The sequence below is a fragment of the Diospyros lotus genome, chromosome 2 (assembly GCF_014633365.1).
Source record: "Diospyros lotus cultivar Yz01 chromosome 2, ASM1463336v1, whole genome shotgun sequence".
NCBI classification, from domain to species: Eukaryota; Viridiplantae; Streptophyta; class Magnoliopsida; order Ericales; family Ebenaceae; genus Diospyros; species Diospyros lotus.
In genome coordinates, this window is record NC_068339.1 from 18951067 (window position 1) to 18965031 (window position 13965).

General features: G+C 32.9%; 1 protein-coding gene across 1 annotated transcript in view; it reads right to left on the reverse strand.

Annotated features, from left to right (window-relative positions):
- The window catches only part of LOC127794691 (phospholipase A1-II 1-like), a 68338-nt gene extending 61951 nt beyond the window's left edge, over positions 1 to 6387 (reverse strand). Inside the window, exons 1-2 of the mRNA XM_052325938.1 lie at positions 6316 to 6387; positions 2142 to 2828 (exon numbers count right to left, since the gene is read on the reverse strand). Coding sequence (XP_052181898.1) covers positions 2244 to 2828; positions 6316 to 6387 — 657 coding nt within the window. The 3' untranslated portion in view covers positions 2142 to 2243. The remainder of the gene's footprint in view (positions 1 to 2141; positions 2829 to 6315) is intronic.
- Positions 6388 to 13965: the final 7578 nt, after the last annotated feature.

Here is a 13965-nt window from a genome sequence, read left to right on the forward strand (position 1 = left end):
GTTTGAAGAATTAATTTTGAATTAATTAAAATTAGATAAATTAGATTCGGAAGGAGGTTTAGTGGTAATCTGAAAAATTATTAGATTTCAAGAGAAATCCAAGAGAAATAAAATGTGAATTTACAAAGAAATGGGCTTCATAGTAATGTGTGAAAAATTATAAAATAAATCAAATTTTTTTAAAGAGCTAACTTTAAGTACGAAGTTCGACCAAATCAAACGAGTTCAATACTAGATTTAGCATTAATGTATTTGGATCTATTAAAAGAGATGAAGCTCAAAATTTCCATACATGTGTGATAATTATGACTCAAAATCCTTATTTATTTGTGATTGAGTTTCTTAATTTGACTGTGGCTATAACTTTGAATTTGACTGTGATTACGATATTATCAAATTCAATTTTATCTGAGATTTATCTCCTCTTGAAGAATATCCTCATGCGTTATCTTTTGATCAGGATATAATTTTTTGTATTCATCTATAGATGATTTTAGCTCTATAAATAAATGCCTATATCACATAAAATTAGACACAAAAGGTATGTGCCAATATCACTTTTGTATTACTATTTTTTGTTAGTGATATTTTATTCTTTTTGTATATAATTTTTTTTTATTTAGATTTTTAGCATTAAATTCTGTGTTCATATATAATTGATTAGTTTGATTGTGATTTATATGGGACCCAATTTCGTAACAAAGGCTTGGCCTCAACGAGTGAAAAAGGACAGAAGACTATTAAAGAGGGACATCGTCTTAATTTGACGTGACATATATCTATCTGTCAAGCGAGTCTTGATGGGCCGCCATGACTGGTATTTTCTTGTGAGAATTAATTATTAGAACGGTAGGTTGAAGGTGTGCTTGAATGAAGTTAGCTAAGCTAGCCAATCATATCGAAAATAAACTGTTGTCGGATTCAAAGGTTTCAGTGCTCCACCTGTGATGCAGCCAAAGAGAGGAAGACAGGAAATTCTAGTGGTTGAGTTTTTCTGAAAGCTCCAAAAGTGGAGATTTCTGAGGAAACAGCGGCAAGTAAGTTTAAACTCTCAAGTCACAACAAACGAGTGCTGCAGTGTGTTAGATAATAATTAATAGAACAATGTCTAAAAACATGTGAAAAAATATCATTTAAATTAAGGTCGACACTGTTTGTTTGAGTGTAGCTTTTATATACCAAACGTGCCTTACACCATACATCCTCAACGCTTGAGATCCCTGCCTCTTTTATCTCGAAGATCCATTCACGGTCAACAATCTTCTTCTCTTTTATATGGCTAGACTCAATCCAGGTACCATTTTTTGTGAAACGATTCTACAAGCTTTGAGTAGGATGAAAGATCACTGAGACCGACAGCCATATATATGTCCAAACCACCATGCAAATGATGGATTTTTCTCTGAAGCTTGCTATTATCTCTTCGTTAATTCTCATTTGAGGCCTCGGAAGCCTTGGAGTTTCGTTAATGACACCAATCTTTACTACATTGGTGATGCCCAATTCGTTTATCCCTCGGAGAAGCAAATGGTTTTGACGATAGTTGATCTTGCAAAGGAAAGTTTTCTTTGTGGGCTCTTGTTAACTTTTCTGTATTCAGTGTTTGTTTGTGTCTCCATCTAAATACACACTTGGGGCAAAATTTGAAAAATTCGTGAATTTTCAAATTCAGGTAACATGACAATATTTTATTGGTTAACCTAATCAAAATTTGATACCTCACCTAAATTCGACAATAGACGTGCTATGAATTTGTTCTCCAACACATTTGTAGAGGATTAAATAACATCGGAAATGTAAAATTATTGACTCCCAACAATTAGTATGTATATATATATATATATATATATACACACACACACACACAAAAAAACCTTGTACTAGTTTGTAGAGACCAAAACAATAATCAAAACTCTTTAAGATGCTTGGAACGACGACAAGCTCAAATTTCAGAAAATCAAACTAAAAAGGGCCATTCGATCATAGCTTGGAACTTATTGCAAGCAGAAAAAAATTCTGCTCTTATTTTATTGTTTTTCTTCACTTTCTCACACCTCACGTACACACTCTACATATCAGGCAAAATTGAACATGGCTGTTTCTATTAACTATTTTCCTTTCATTTTATTTGAATTCTCCACCTTAGAGGGCCTAGTAAAAAATAAATAAAATACAACACATACACTTAGCGTGAATTAAACTTGGGGGAAAGATTTATTATTTTCAGGACTATATTAGAATATTCAAAAATCATCTGACTCATGGTCCATCAACTTCCAAGAGCCATCCCTTTGCTGAACCATTCCATCGTTTTTCACTAGCCACCATGAACTAGGCACATGATATTCATCCTTCAAAGCATCTAGTGATTTGTTAACCAGGGCATAATCACGCTTAATCTCTGAGTTGAACCCTCCTTTTGATCCTTTTGTACCTGCAATGCCATGCATATAAGCCTCCAAGTTATGCCAAGTCACTAGATTTCCTGGCTTCTTCAAGTATTTTGACTTGGTAGTATCAATCTTTAGTTCTTGCCCCACCTTTGAGTAACCAATCAACGGATACTTCGGAACAATATCCAAGGCATTACGGATACGCAGAAGTCGAAGATCCTTCAACTCGGAGAAGAGCTCTTTGAAGCCTGAATCCCCAACTCGAGGACTTGCAAACACGAAGGCTGTTACTGGACAACCCTTGTTCAATCCATTAACAGCTATGTCAACTGCGTTTAGGGTTGCAACGGCTGCTCCCAAGCTGTGGCCCACTACGGTTATACTTATCTCTTCATTCTTGTATTCTTCCACTAGTTTTCTAACTTCACCAAGGACCTGAAACAATATTTTTTGAGAAACCAAACTATTAGCCCAATTGTGGCAGCTAAACAAACAATCTTCTATTCAGCTACATTAATTTATGTTTTTATGTGTACGTATATAAGAATGTAGGTACATTAATTTTAAGTTTATATTACTTAAAAATTATATCTAAAGATGTTAATTTCTAGTATTCCTCAACTTAAAATCGGTGCACCATGAGAACATGAGAAAATTGTAAAATAATTTTACAAAATACTAAAGTTTGAAGCGATTATCTGTAACTAGAATCTTCCTGAAGACAACTGACCATAATCAAGGACAGTATATACTTTATATATCATCTGCATTATATGATTAACTAACAATAATACTCTTATATTTTTAATTAGATTACTTGCATTAATTGTGTTTGCTATTGCTTGGTCAATAATTGAGTTGTGTCAACAATCACAAATTTTAATTAATTTAATAAATATTAAAAGTTAATTTTAATTAATAAAATATTAATACCTAAATGAATTCAAAAACCCAATGAATTTTTCAAACTTTGTCCAAAATCATAGTAATATTATTTAATTATAGTAACAATATTTGTCTAATCTTTCCAGTGGATGAAGAGAATGGTAGGTCTGACACAATCTATTAGTCAGCTCTATTTCCTTAAAATCCCACACTTTGATCGTGGTCAAATATATTGGGATAAGAGAATAATTGTAGGATTGACATGGTCTTTGAAAAATATAAATAAAAGCAAGGTAATCCTTGGAGCTCTAATTTTTTTAACGGTGTATATAAAATTTGTTGTTGTTTAGATATAATAATAAATTTAAATATTTAAAAATTATCTTTAAGTGGTCTTGTTTTTGTAAAACTGAAGCTAGTTAAAGGGCATATGTATTTTTCACACAAATCCTTCGATGCTTAAGTCAAATTTGCTAGAAATTAGAAAAGAATACAATGTATTTTGTTCAGTATTTTTCCCATACTAGGAGAGAATGGGTCATCTTCTATTTACAAAGATGGTAGATAACAAGTGGTGAGATCTCCTGTAATCTCGATATTGTGTATTTCGAAATTTAGGGAGAATATTTGGAAGGTAAAAGTTTGCATTAAATTTGAGAGGAATGCCCCATTGGAGATTGCCCAAGAGAGTCTCTTGAAACCTCCTTCGGGGGTCTACCAAGAGGGTTTCCTAAGAGCCCTTCATCTAAGAGGGTCTCGAGTCCTTTTGCTCGATCGACTTTTTTGAACTATAAGCTTTATCTTCTTGTAAACATTTCAAAATAGGTCTCTTTAGCTCTGAATACATCAAAATTTGTATATAAAAATTTCATGTAAAATGATGTAAATACCTAAAAGAAATCATCACAAAAATATCTCGTGTTTGTAAAAATATAACTATGACCTCATTTTATTCCAAGAATTCAGTACCAATTATTGTGTTCGAAGTACCCAATTATCAGAAAAACTATTTGTAAGCGTGTAGCAAAATATTGAGGTCCGAAAATTTCATTCTATATATGCTTATATCTTTTTGAAAGACTTTGTATATTCTTCCAAAAATGTTAAATTTTCATTCTTATAATTTATGGGGTAACTAGCTAAGAAATTACAATCCATGTTGGTCTGTGAATATAATAATAAATAGATCAATCTAAATACAATCTTATTATAAGCATAATAGAACTCAATTAACACAGAAATAACATCAATGCAATACAACTTGACATAATACTAGTGACATTTGTGTAATTATTAAATAAAAACATCAAAACTATTAAATCCAACATTACTACCCGTTTAACTTGTTAATACATACTACACAATCTTGAGTTTTTGGCGAGTGGTAAAACTCTCTTGAGTTTTTGGAGATTCATTTTTGGGCATTACATTCACAATCTTATTTGGCTCAGTAATTCCTTAGACCATATGAACCATATGATGTTAAGGAGACTCTAATACAGAATTTTATTTAAAAATAAATGATAAAATGTGTAAACTAAATTCTCATAAATAACTAATTGAATAATTGTAACTAACTAATATTCAACAGAAATGTTAAATCTTTCAATCGAACTAATCCTTACATGTTTATGTAAACTATTCAACTTACGTACTTAATACTTGGAGGTAGTAGATCTATTTTGGAAAATTTGGCGAGCAAATGAGTCGGCTTGAGTTGGTTTCGAGCTTGGCCAGAGTAAGGAGGCGGTGGTGTCGGTCGAGGCTTTAGCCGGCCATTTGAAGACCTTCCGGTGCTCATTTTGGGTAGCAAGAGGTGGCGTCGGGATTGAATCGAAGAGGGCTTCCAGGAGGTGTGATCGAGGTCGGATTCCGATCGCCGACCGACAACCAACTTGCCGAAGAAGAAAGATCGCGTGTAATACACACGCGGCTTCACACGCGCATGCCACTCATCTGCGCGTGAGGGCTCAGGTATTTTTGGAATTTTTTTATTATTTCCAGAAAAATAAGTTAGAAATTATGATGAAGGAAAATTTTGAAAATCTTGGAGGAAATGGGTATTTTGTAATTTTCAAGGAAAATAAGACTTAAGAAAAATATAAGGAATTATGGAAAAATTTTCAAAAAATTCTAGAGGCTTATAAATATTGTTTTATTAATTCTTGTGGAGAAAAATTTGGATAAAATGCTTGAAGAGGTATTTATTTGGAATTATCGAGAGAAAATTAGGAAGAAATTAGAGAAAATTTATGAGAAAATTGAGAAAATAGATATTGATTTTCCTTTGAATATATATGATATCTAGGGTATCATTGAGACTCAAAATTGAACTATAGGATGCTTGGCATGAGAATCGAGGCCGGGCACGTATTTCGAGGAATCTTGAACTTAGCCCAAAGGTTTCGATCTTGATTCCGCTGATGTGATTGATAATACTTGTCTGAGTCTATTAATTTTTAAATTTTGATATGCTGAGAAGGTATAATCGGGATTGTCGGTTATTTGGCTTAGTAATTCCTTAGACCATATGAACCATATGATGTTAAGGAGACTCTAATACAGAATTTTATTTAAAAATAAATGATAAAATGTGTAAACTAAATTCTCATAAATAATTAATTGAATAATTGTAACTAACTAACTAACTAACTAATATTCAACAGAAATGTTAAATCTTTCAATCGAACTAATCCTTACATGTTTATGTAAAGTATTCAACTTACGTAGCAATGTTGTGCTTGCCCTTGGGATTACTTTTGAATAGATCTCCCAATTTAAAATTAACACCACCTACCAAAGAATTCCAATGCCACGAACGTACTTGTCTGGGAACGCTTTTTGGAGCAATTGCTAATTAATTTTGAATTCATATTCTTCTTGGGAAATGATCAACTAATACAGAATAGCCTGTCTGTCTTCTTTGATATTCGGCATGCCAAACACAACTTATCCTTGGGCTGCGCTTCTTGATATGATGCATGCAAGTAATCATTTTGTTCATCCTTAGGTTGCATGACCATTGAATCAAACCTACCGTTCTAACCATTTTGACAAGAATATTTATCAACCATCGCATGCACCGACCATCACTCTGCCTACTAGTCATGGCGGCCTAGCTACACTTATTTTACTATTTCTTTTGAGCAATGTTGTAAATAAATTACAACTTAAGAATATTTTATGAAGGAATATATGTTTAAAGAATAATTTATAAATAAATATTATTTTATATATAAAAAATAAATATTATATATAATTGTTGTAGATTGATTATAATTACTTCCATTACAATTACAGTTATTACAATTATAATTATTTTTTAATATTACAATTGTAACCATAACTAATAATTTATTTACTTTTTTAACCATAACAAAATTTGTACCCATTTTCTGTTTTTTTTTAACCGTGTTTGTCAGATAGGGGTGTAATCGAAATGATCAAATTGCTCAAACCAAATAGACCTATTTTTTTTTTTAAATCGAACCAACTCAATCGAATAGATACTCAAACCAGACAAACTATAAAACCAAAGAAAATTAAAAATATCAAAAAATTTGAAAAATCATTTGATATCTTAGTCGGTGCTATGTGTACGTATATGTTGCCTAATAATCTCACCAAGCTATTAATTAATTGACATCTTTGTTCTTTTTCTTTGATAAAAAGAATTGAATAGATATGGTACTTACATAGTAATTTTTTCACGTGATTTGATTAGCTCATATATCTTTATCAAGGTATATTTCAAAAGATTTAAATAAATCATAACTATGTATTTGATCCTAATAAGATATCATACAATATTTAGATACACAAAGATTAGGATATCTTTATCAACGATTGCCACCATCTCCATCGCTACCGTCTTCTTCTTTCTCTCTCTTTCTTTCTTTCTCTCTTTGTTTCAAAAGGTTCAAAATCCTACAAACTCATTTGGGTTCAAAGTAGAGGGTTCAATCAAACCCTTTACATTTGGTTAGATTGAAACCCAAAAGAATCCCCATCTATGTGTATGCATGTATGTGAGGAAGCTCCTCTTCTTCTTCTTCTTCTTTTGCGTGTGTATGTGCACGCGCGAGCATGCACACGCACGTGTTTGTGTTTCAAAGGGTTCAAAATCTTACAAACTCATTTGGGTTCAAAGTTAATCAAACTCTTCACATCTAGGTTAGATTCAAACCCAAAAATTACCCTCATCCTTGTGTGTGTGTGTGTATAAGGTAGCTCCTCCTCATCGTCATCATCTTCTTCTTCTTATTCTGTGTTTGTGTGTGTGTGTTCCAAAGGGTTCAAAATCCTACAAACTCATTTGGGTTCAAAGTAGAAGGTTCAATCAAACCCTTTATATCTGGGTTAGATTCAAACCCAGAAGAACCCTTATCTCTGTGCGTGTGTGAGAGAGGTAGCTGGTCTTCTTCTTCTTCTTCTCTATCTCTCTCTCTCTATCTCTCTCCTTATGTGTGCACGTGCGCGCGTGTGTGTTTGTGTGTGTGTTTCAAAAGTTTTAAAATCCTACAAACTCATTTGGGTTCAAAGTAAAGGGTTCAATCAAACCCTTTACATCTAGGTTAGATTCAAACTCAGATGAACCCTTCGTCTATGTGTGTGTGTGTGTAAGGTAACTCTTCTTCTTCTTCTTCTCTCTCCTTTTCTCTCTCTCAAAGGGTTCAAAATCCTACAAACTCATTTGGGTTCAAAGTAAAGGGCTCAATTTGCATTTGGGTTAGATTCAAACCCAAATGGACCCTCGCGTGTGTGTGTAAGATTCAAACCTAGATAAACCCTTGTCTACATCTTAGTTTAAATTGAATCTAGATGCAAAGGTAGGGTTCTATCAAATTCTTTGCAAACTTATTTGGATTCAAATGTATTTTTTTATATATATAAATAAGAATAAATAAAACAAGAACAACGCCAAAAAGGCTACAAACCTAGGCTAGGGCAAACCCCGAACCACCAAAGCAAAGCAAGCGCTAAGGCACAACAACCATCACCCTCCGGGCCAAGAAAAAATAACAATAAAAGAAGAAGAAAAAGACTGAAGATTTATGCATCAATGACTAGAAAAACAAAATTAGCATCCAGAAACAAAAATTGAAATCAACATGCACTACAAAAAAATTAATTTTTAGCGGCGATTTTTTTGGCATTTAGCGGCGGTTTTTAAAACCACAGCTAATACAGCCGTCATGCGGCATTTAGCGACGATTTTTAGCAACCACTGGTATAACCGTCGCTAAGTGATATTTTTAGCGACGGTTTTTCAAATTTAGCGGCGATTCTGAAACCGCTGCTGAAATTATTGAATTTAATATGAAATTAAATAATTTTTAGCGGCGATTTTTTGAACCGCCGCTAATTTTAATAGGTAAAAGAACTTAGCGACGGTTTTGTAACCGCTGTTAAGGTTAGCACTTAGCAGCAATTACAAAACCACCGCTAAGTTTAGTATTTAGTGGCGGTTTTATAACCGCTACTAAGTTCTTCTACTATTAAAATTAGCGGCGGTTCCACTAGTGTAAAAGAACTTAGCGGCAGTTTCAAAACCGACGCTAAAGTGATTAATTGAAAATTATAGTAAATTAAGACTATAAAAATATAGCGGCGGTTTTAAAACCGCCGCTAAATTCAATAATATCCCCAATAATGCCTGCTAACCTGTATACCTCATAACTTGTAACCTAAATAGCCAACCATAAATATCCAATGATAACTTATATACCCAAACTTGTAACCTATATATATACCAAATTCACAAACACAATATCTCCATCTATTTAATCAACAAACTATAAAGATTCCAACTTAAATATCCAAACATGTAACATATCAAAGTCCAATCAAAATAAACTTACATATCAAAATAAAATTTAAAAAGTTTAGAAGTCAAGTCGTTCAAATATTTTAATAATACATCAATTTTGTTGGTCTGGAGGTTGTGGTGGATCATGAATGTTATGACTAGATATCGAAGACCGCCTTCCTGCTGGTGAAAGCTTGTCCACTATTCGCATCTGGTGCCTGAAATAATTAAAATTGTATTAGATGTATACAAAAGATAAAAACATACTCTTAAAAGTATTTGTAGGCATAAACATAAATAATCACTTAAAATGAAAAATCAAAATTAATAATTTTAGAATTAACATACCATTGAATTGAGCATAGCAGCAAACTCAGGTGGTATATTCCCCACAACGTTTGTCAAAAGAAAACTCACTACACCTTGAAAATTTTGCAGCTGCGACTCTAAACTTTGAACCTTTTGTTTATTAGTTCGTAACTCTTCTGTCAAAATGTTCACTTGTTCTTAACATGATGGACTGGTATTATTGGAAGACAAAGATATCCCATTCAATTGACTAGTGGTCCCAAAAACTTGATTTGGACTCGGAGCAAATCCCAAACCTCGGACTCGGCCTGAGTGTTCTTTTCCTAGCACTTGAGCAAGTGAATCATGTAAGGAGACTAACTGTGGAGATGTGACTTGACTCTCAATCTCAGAAATTTTGTCCTGTATATGTATGGAATAAAAAACAATATCAATAACAACAAAACACCAGCAAATTAACTCATAAAAAACTCCGATTAACACCAAAAATTCAGTGTGTGGTTTGTTATTCAAGAAACATAAAATAGTGTACAAAGGCAAAAGCTCATCATTCTATTAACATGATGGAAATGTTGCACTCCATCACACCATTTTAACTATTCATATATATAATGACTGTAGCAGTCATCGAACTCCATCTTTGGGTAACTGGTGCAGTGTAGAAAACATGATATTCTGCCTAAGTGAATAATGACTGTTGTGATCATAGCTATGGTTAAATCATTCTGAGTGACAACCACAATTATGGCATCAAGTTTGTGGCACTAGGAGAAGGCCACAATTGACAGCAACAACAGGTGGCCTAATGGTTATACAAAGACAGGAAGAATGTTGCACGCTACACCCCTTCAACACCATCAACTACCAAATCCCAAATCCACCCACCCAAAAAATAAATAAACAAAAACAAAATATAGTTATTTGTGTTGTAGAGTAGGGAGGCAAGTAAAGGTGGTGAGACAAGTCACCTTCATACAAAACAGAACTCAAAAGAACAGCAATAAGGCTTTTATGCAAGTCTGGTGCTTACAAAGCAACACAAATACAGGCACAAAATCGAGTTTAGATACCAATAGAACAAAGGGGTTAGTCATGGCATGTTCTTCCCATTTATATGATTCTTTTGTTGTTAAAATGTCAAGGATTAAGTTATTTTGATTCCTTTTTACTGCTATGTGAGCACTGACCCTTTCATTTATATGGAATAGGAATATGGCAGATACTTTAAAATGTGGCATGACAGGGTTAGACTTGTATGTATCACATTATTTTTTTATGTTTGCAAATTAATAATGTAAAGAGGGGACCAATTTCAGACTCTAATAAACATAGACATAAAAACAAGCAAAAGGTTTAAGAAGATGACTCCACTGGGAAACAAAAGCAAAAGGTGTCAAAACTTATGCTTATAGTTCGTTAAAAGCAAAAGGTGTCTAAAAACAAACACTATAAAAACAAATAAATTTGAAAGTAAAGTTTAAACCTGTGTCAAAACTTACGCTTATAGTTCGTGCTCCTTCATTCACAAAAGATCTATCTTTCTTCTTATGTGTCGTGATGTATAATAAACCTCTACTCACTAGCTGACCACTCTCAATTTTTTATAATTTAGAGCAATTTCACATAAATGTTAGTTGATGTTAGAATGAAAAATTTATACTTAGGATAATTTTTTGTAATATTACCATCTCATGTTTTTTACTTGCCAGACTCTTTCATCCTCCAGTGTGTGGGATTGTCAATTTGAATTGATTTTCACTATTTTGTAGACACATCTCCTAGATATCCAACAAGAACATCATTAGTTGAATTATACTTATTTAGTTGTATAAAGAGTAGTACTCTTATAAGCAAGATTAGTAACATCACCTTAATTTTCTCGCGTGCACGATAATCAATGAAACTTGCCCACTGGTCTTGTGAGATTCCTGGTGGATGTTTTGCAAGATTTTCCCCTCGACCAATAGTGGGATCATAGTACTCGTGGTATAACTTACATCTATTATCCTTCTATTTTTTTCCAATGTTTCTCAAAATGAAATTCTTCACATCCTTCATCAACATTAAATTTTTCCTTCAAAAAATAACAATGTTAATTATAACAAAATATTCAAAAAAAAATATAGCAAAACAACAAATATTAGTTAATTACCATGACTCTATTTTTGTAAATTTCATCTTTATATGCGTTGGGAACTTTATGCCAGCTTTCGTAATTGACAGGAAAAGCAACAAAATCAGAAGTCAACTCTCCTAAAATCCCTCCAAAAAGTCCAGCTGCATCTCCTATTGGTTGGAGTGATTCCTTAAACTCTAACATGACACGCCTTCCATGTGCAAGTAACCAAACATCCTTAACCCTTAGCTTTTCTTATTTTATAACTCCCTGTTCATCTGTCAATCAAAATACATATACCTAATTTAATAATTAATGCAAGTATATAATAATTACACGCAATTTAAATATTTTGTGCATACCTATCACATTAACTGTCTAGTAATGGCGTGATGTAGATGAGCCTGTTGATGGAAAATCCTGAGATAGATGTGGGGTGGATGATTCTGATGGAGTCTGGCTAGATCCTGGAGGTTGTGATGGGGCATGGGCAGATAATGGAGGTTGCGGTAGAAATAAGGAGGATGCTAGAGGCTGTGGTGGAGCTGGGGATGATGCTGGGGGTTGTGGTGGAGCTGACAATGATGTTGAAGCATGTGCATGAAGTGAGGCATCTCCACCTAAATCAGTAGTGCCTGTCTTTCTTAGACGTTTCTTCCTAATATTGGTTGCATTTTTTTATAAATGAGAAAAACATGCACGTATAGATAAAGCAAAGCAAAGCAAAAAAAAAAAAAAAGAAGGAGAAACGTAATAATAAGCAAAGTAAAATGCAATATAATATTCTACATCTGCATTAATTAGAATCTTGCTTGCCTAACCTTGAATGTGTACATGTGGCTTGTATGATGGTAAGGGCAGAAATGTTATTCAATGCTACTTTTGTAAGGACAGATAGGTTTCAAGTTGACTTATAACAATGCTTATACAAAGTTTTTTAGGTGGCATGTTGTTGCTATCTAATGAGTGAGCTTGTATCTAAAGATATAAATGACAAGTTGACAAGTTTCATCACATAAGACTTCATAAAATTAGTAAATAGAAAAGGCTCTATTTTAAGGAGGCAAAATTCCTAAACTTGAAGATTGCTCTTGTATTACTACAAGGACCAACAAAAAATACCAAAGGGAAAGACAACATCAATATATGTTTTATTTATTCAAAATATTCAATTCTAATAATTGTACAAATTTGCAAGATACCACTAAAACAACAAATCAAGCCATAATCCCACTGAGGTCAATTATTGATTGTCATTCAGACGAAGGTGCTACTTCTTCCCAATCTACATTGACCAACTGTCATGAAAATAGCTCTGTTTGTGTCCTAAGCGGTTATGTATTTATTGTCTAATTAATCAAAACCCTTCTAGTAAGACATATGAGGTGATGGTGATATATTAGTAAAAATTGGTAAGTTCACCAATTGATTATAATAATAAAAATTTTGTAAGGGTCCATAGATGAAGGCTATTTTCCTTCTTGCACATCCATAATGACCACAATAAATGCAGCAATTTGTAACTAGGTTGTTTATCAAAATATTTATGATGCACTAGAATGCCTTGATGGAAAACTAGTGCCAGCATATCAGGTAAAATAAACAGTCACGGCCTGTCGCCAAACTTTAATGTAAATAGATCCTTCTCTAACCAATTTCAGCTCGTTGAATTCAATACTTTCCATTGCCAGTAAATGGAGGAAGCATTCCCAACAACAGTAAGTTTTTTTTATTGTACTTCTAAATAGCAATTACTATAAGTATTTATCTAACTAAATAAAAAGCAAGTCATAGAGACTATAGTATAACTAATTCAACCCTAACAAATATCTTTTTTCTCAGTGAATTGTATCTTCTTCATATGCATCACAAATGCCATCCTGTTGATTATTCAAGGACCAAAGATGAGAGAAATTAAACAAACAAGAATATGAAAGCTACATTCAACTTATGAAAAAACAAAAGGGAAATATATATTCAACAATTCTGATATTTTAATTGACTGTCACTGAGCATGAAGTATTAGGTAATAGTAAATTTTTTTGGTACAAAAATCCAGCAACTATGATTTCTTCATAGAATTTGTTATATATGCTTCTTCAATCATTTTGTTATTGATACATAAGAAAAACTTCATACATTGTTTCTACGTTGTCAATTTCACACTAGAAATCTACGACCCTTGGATTATTATACTGACTTGGTGTTGCTTCATTTCTTTTTCAGCATAATTATGTTCTTTGATTTATTCTCTAAGCTAAGAATGCTCCAGCTTAAGGACTTTTATCAGATGTTTATGTAATTAATTGTATCGGTTTAGTTACAGTATCCCTTAAACCCTCATTAGTCAACCCATCAAATCTTTTCCCATTCTCACTTTGCTTCTTCCGTATTAGAATCCCATGAACAAGATGTCGAATGCTTGCCTGATCTGCAAGCTTTCATCATAAATT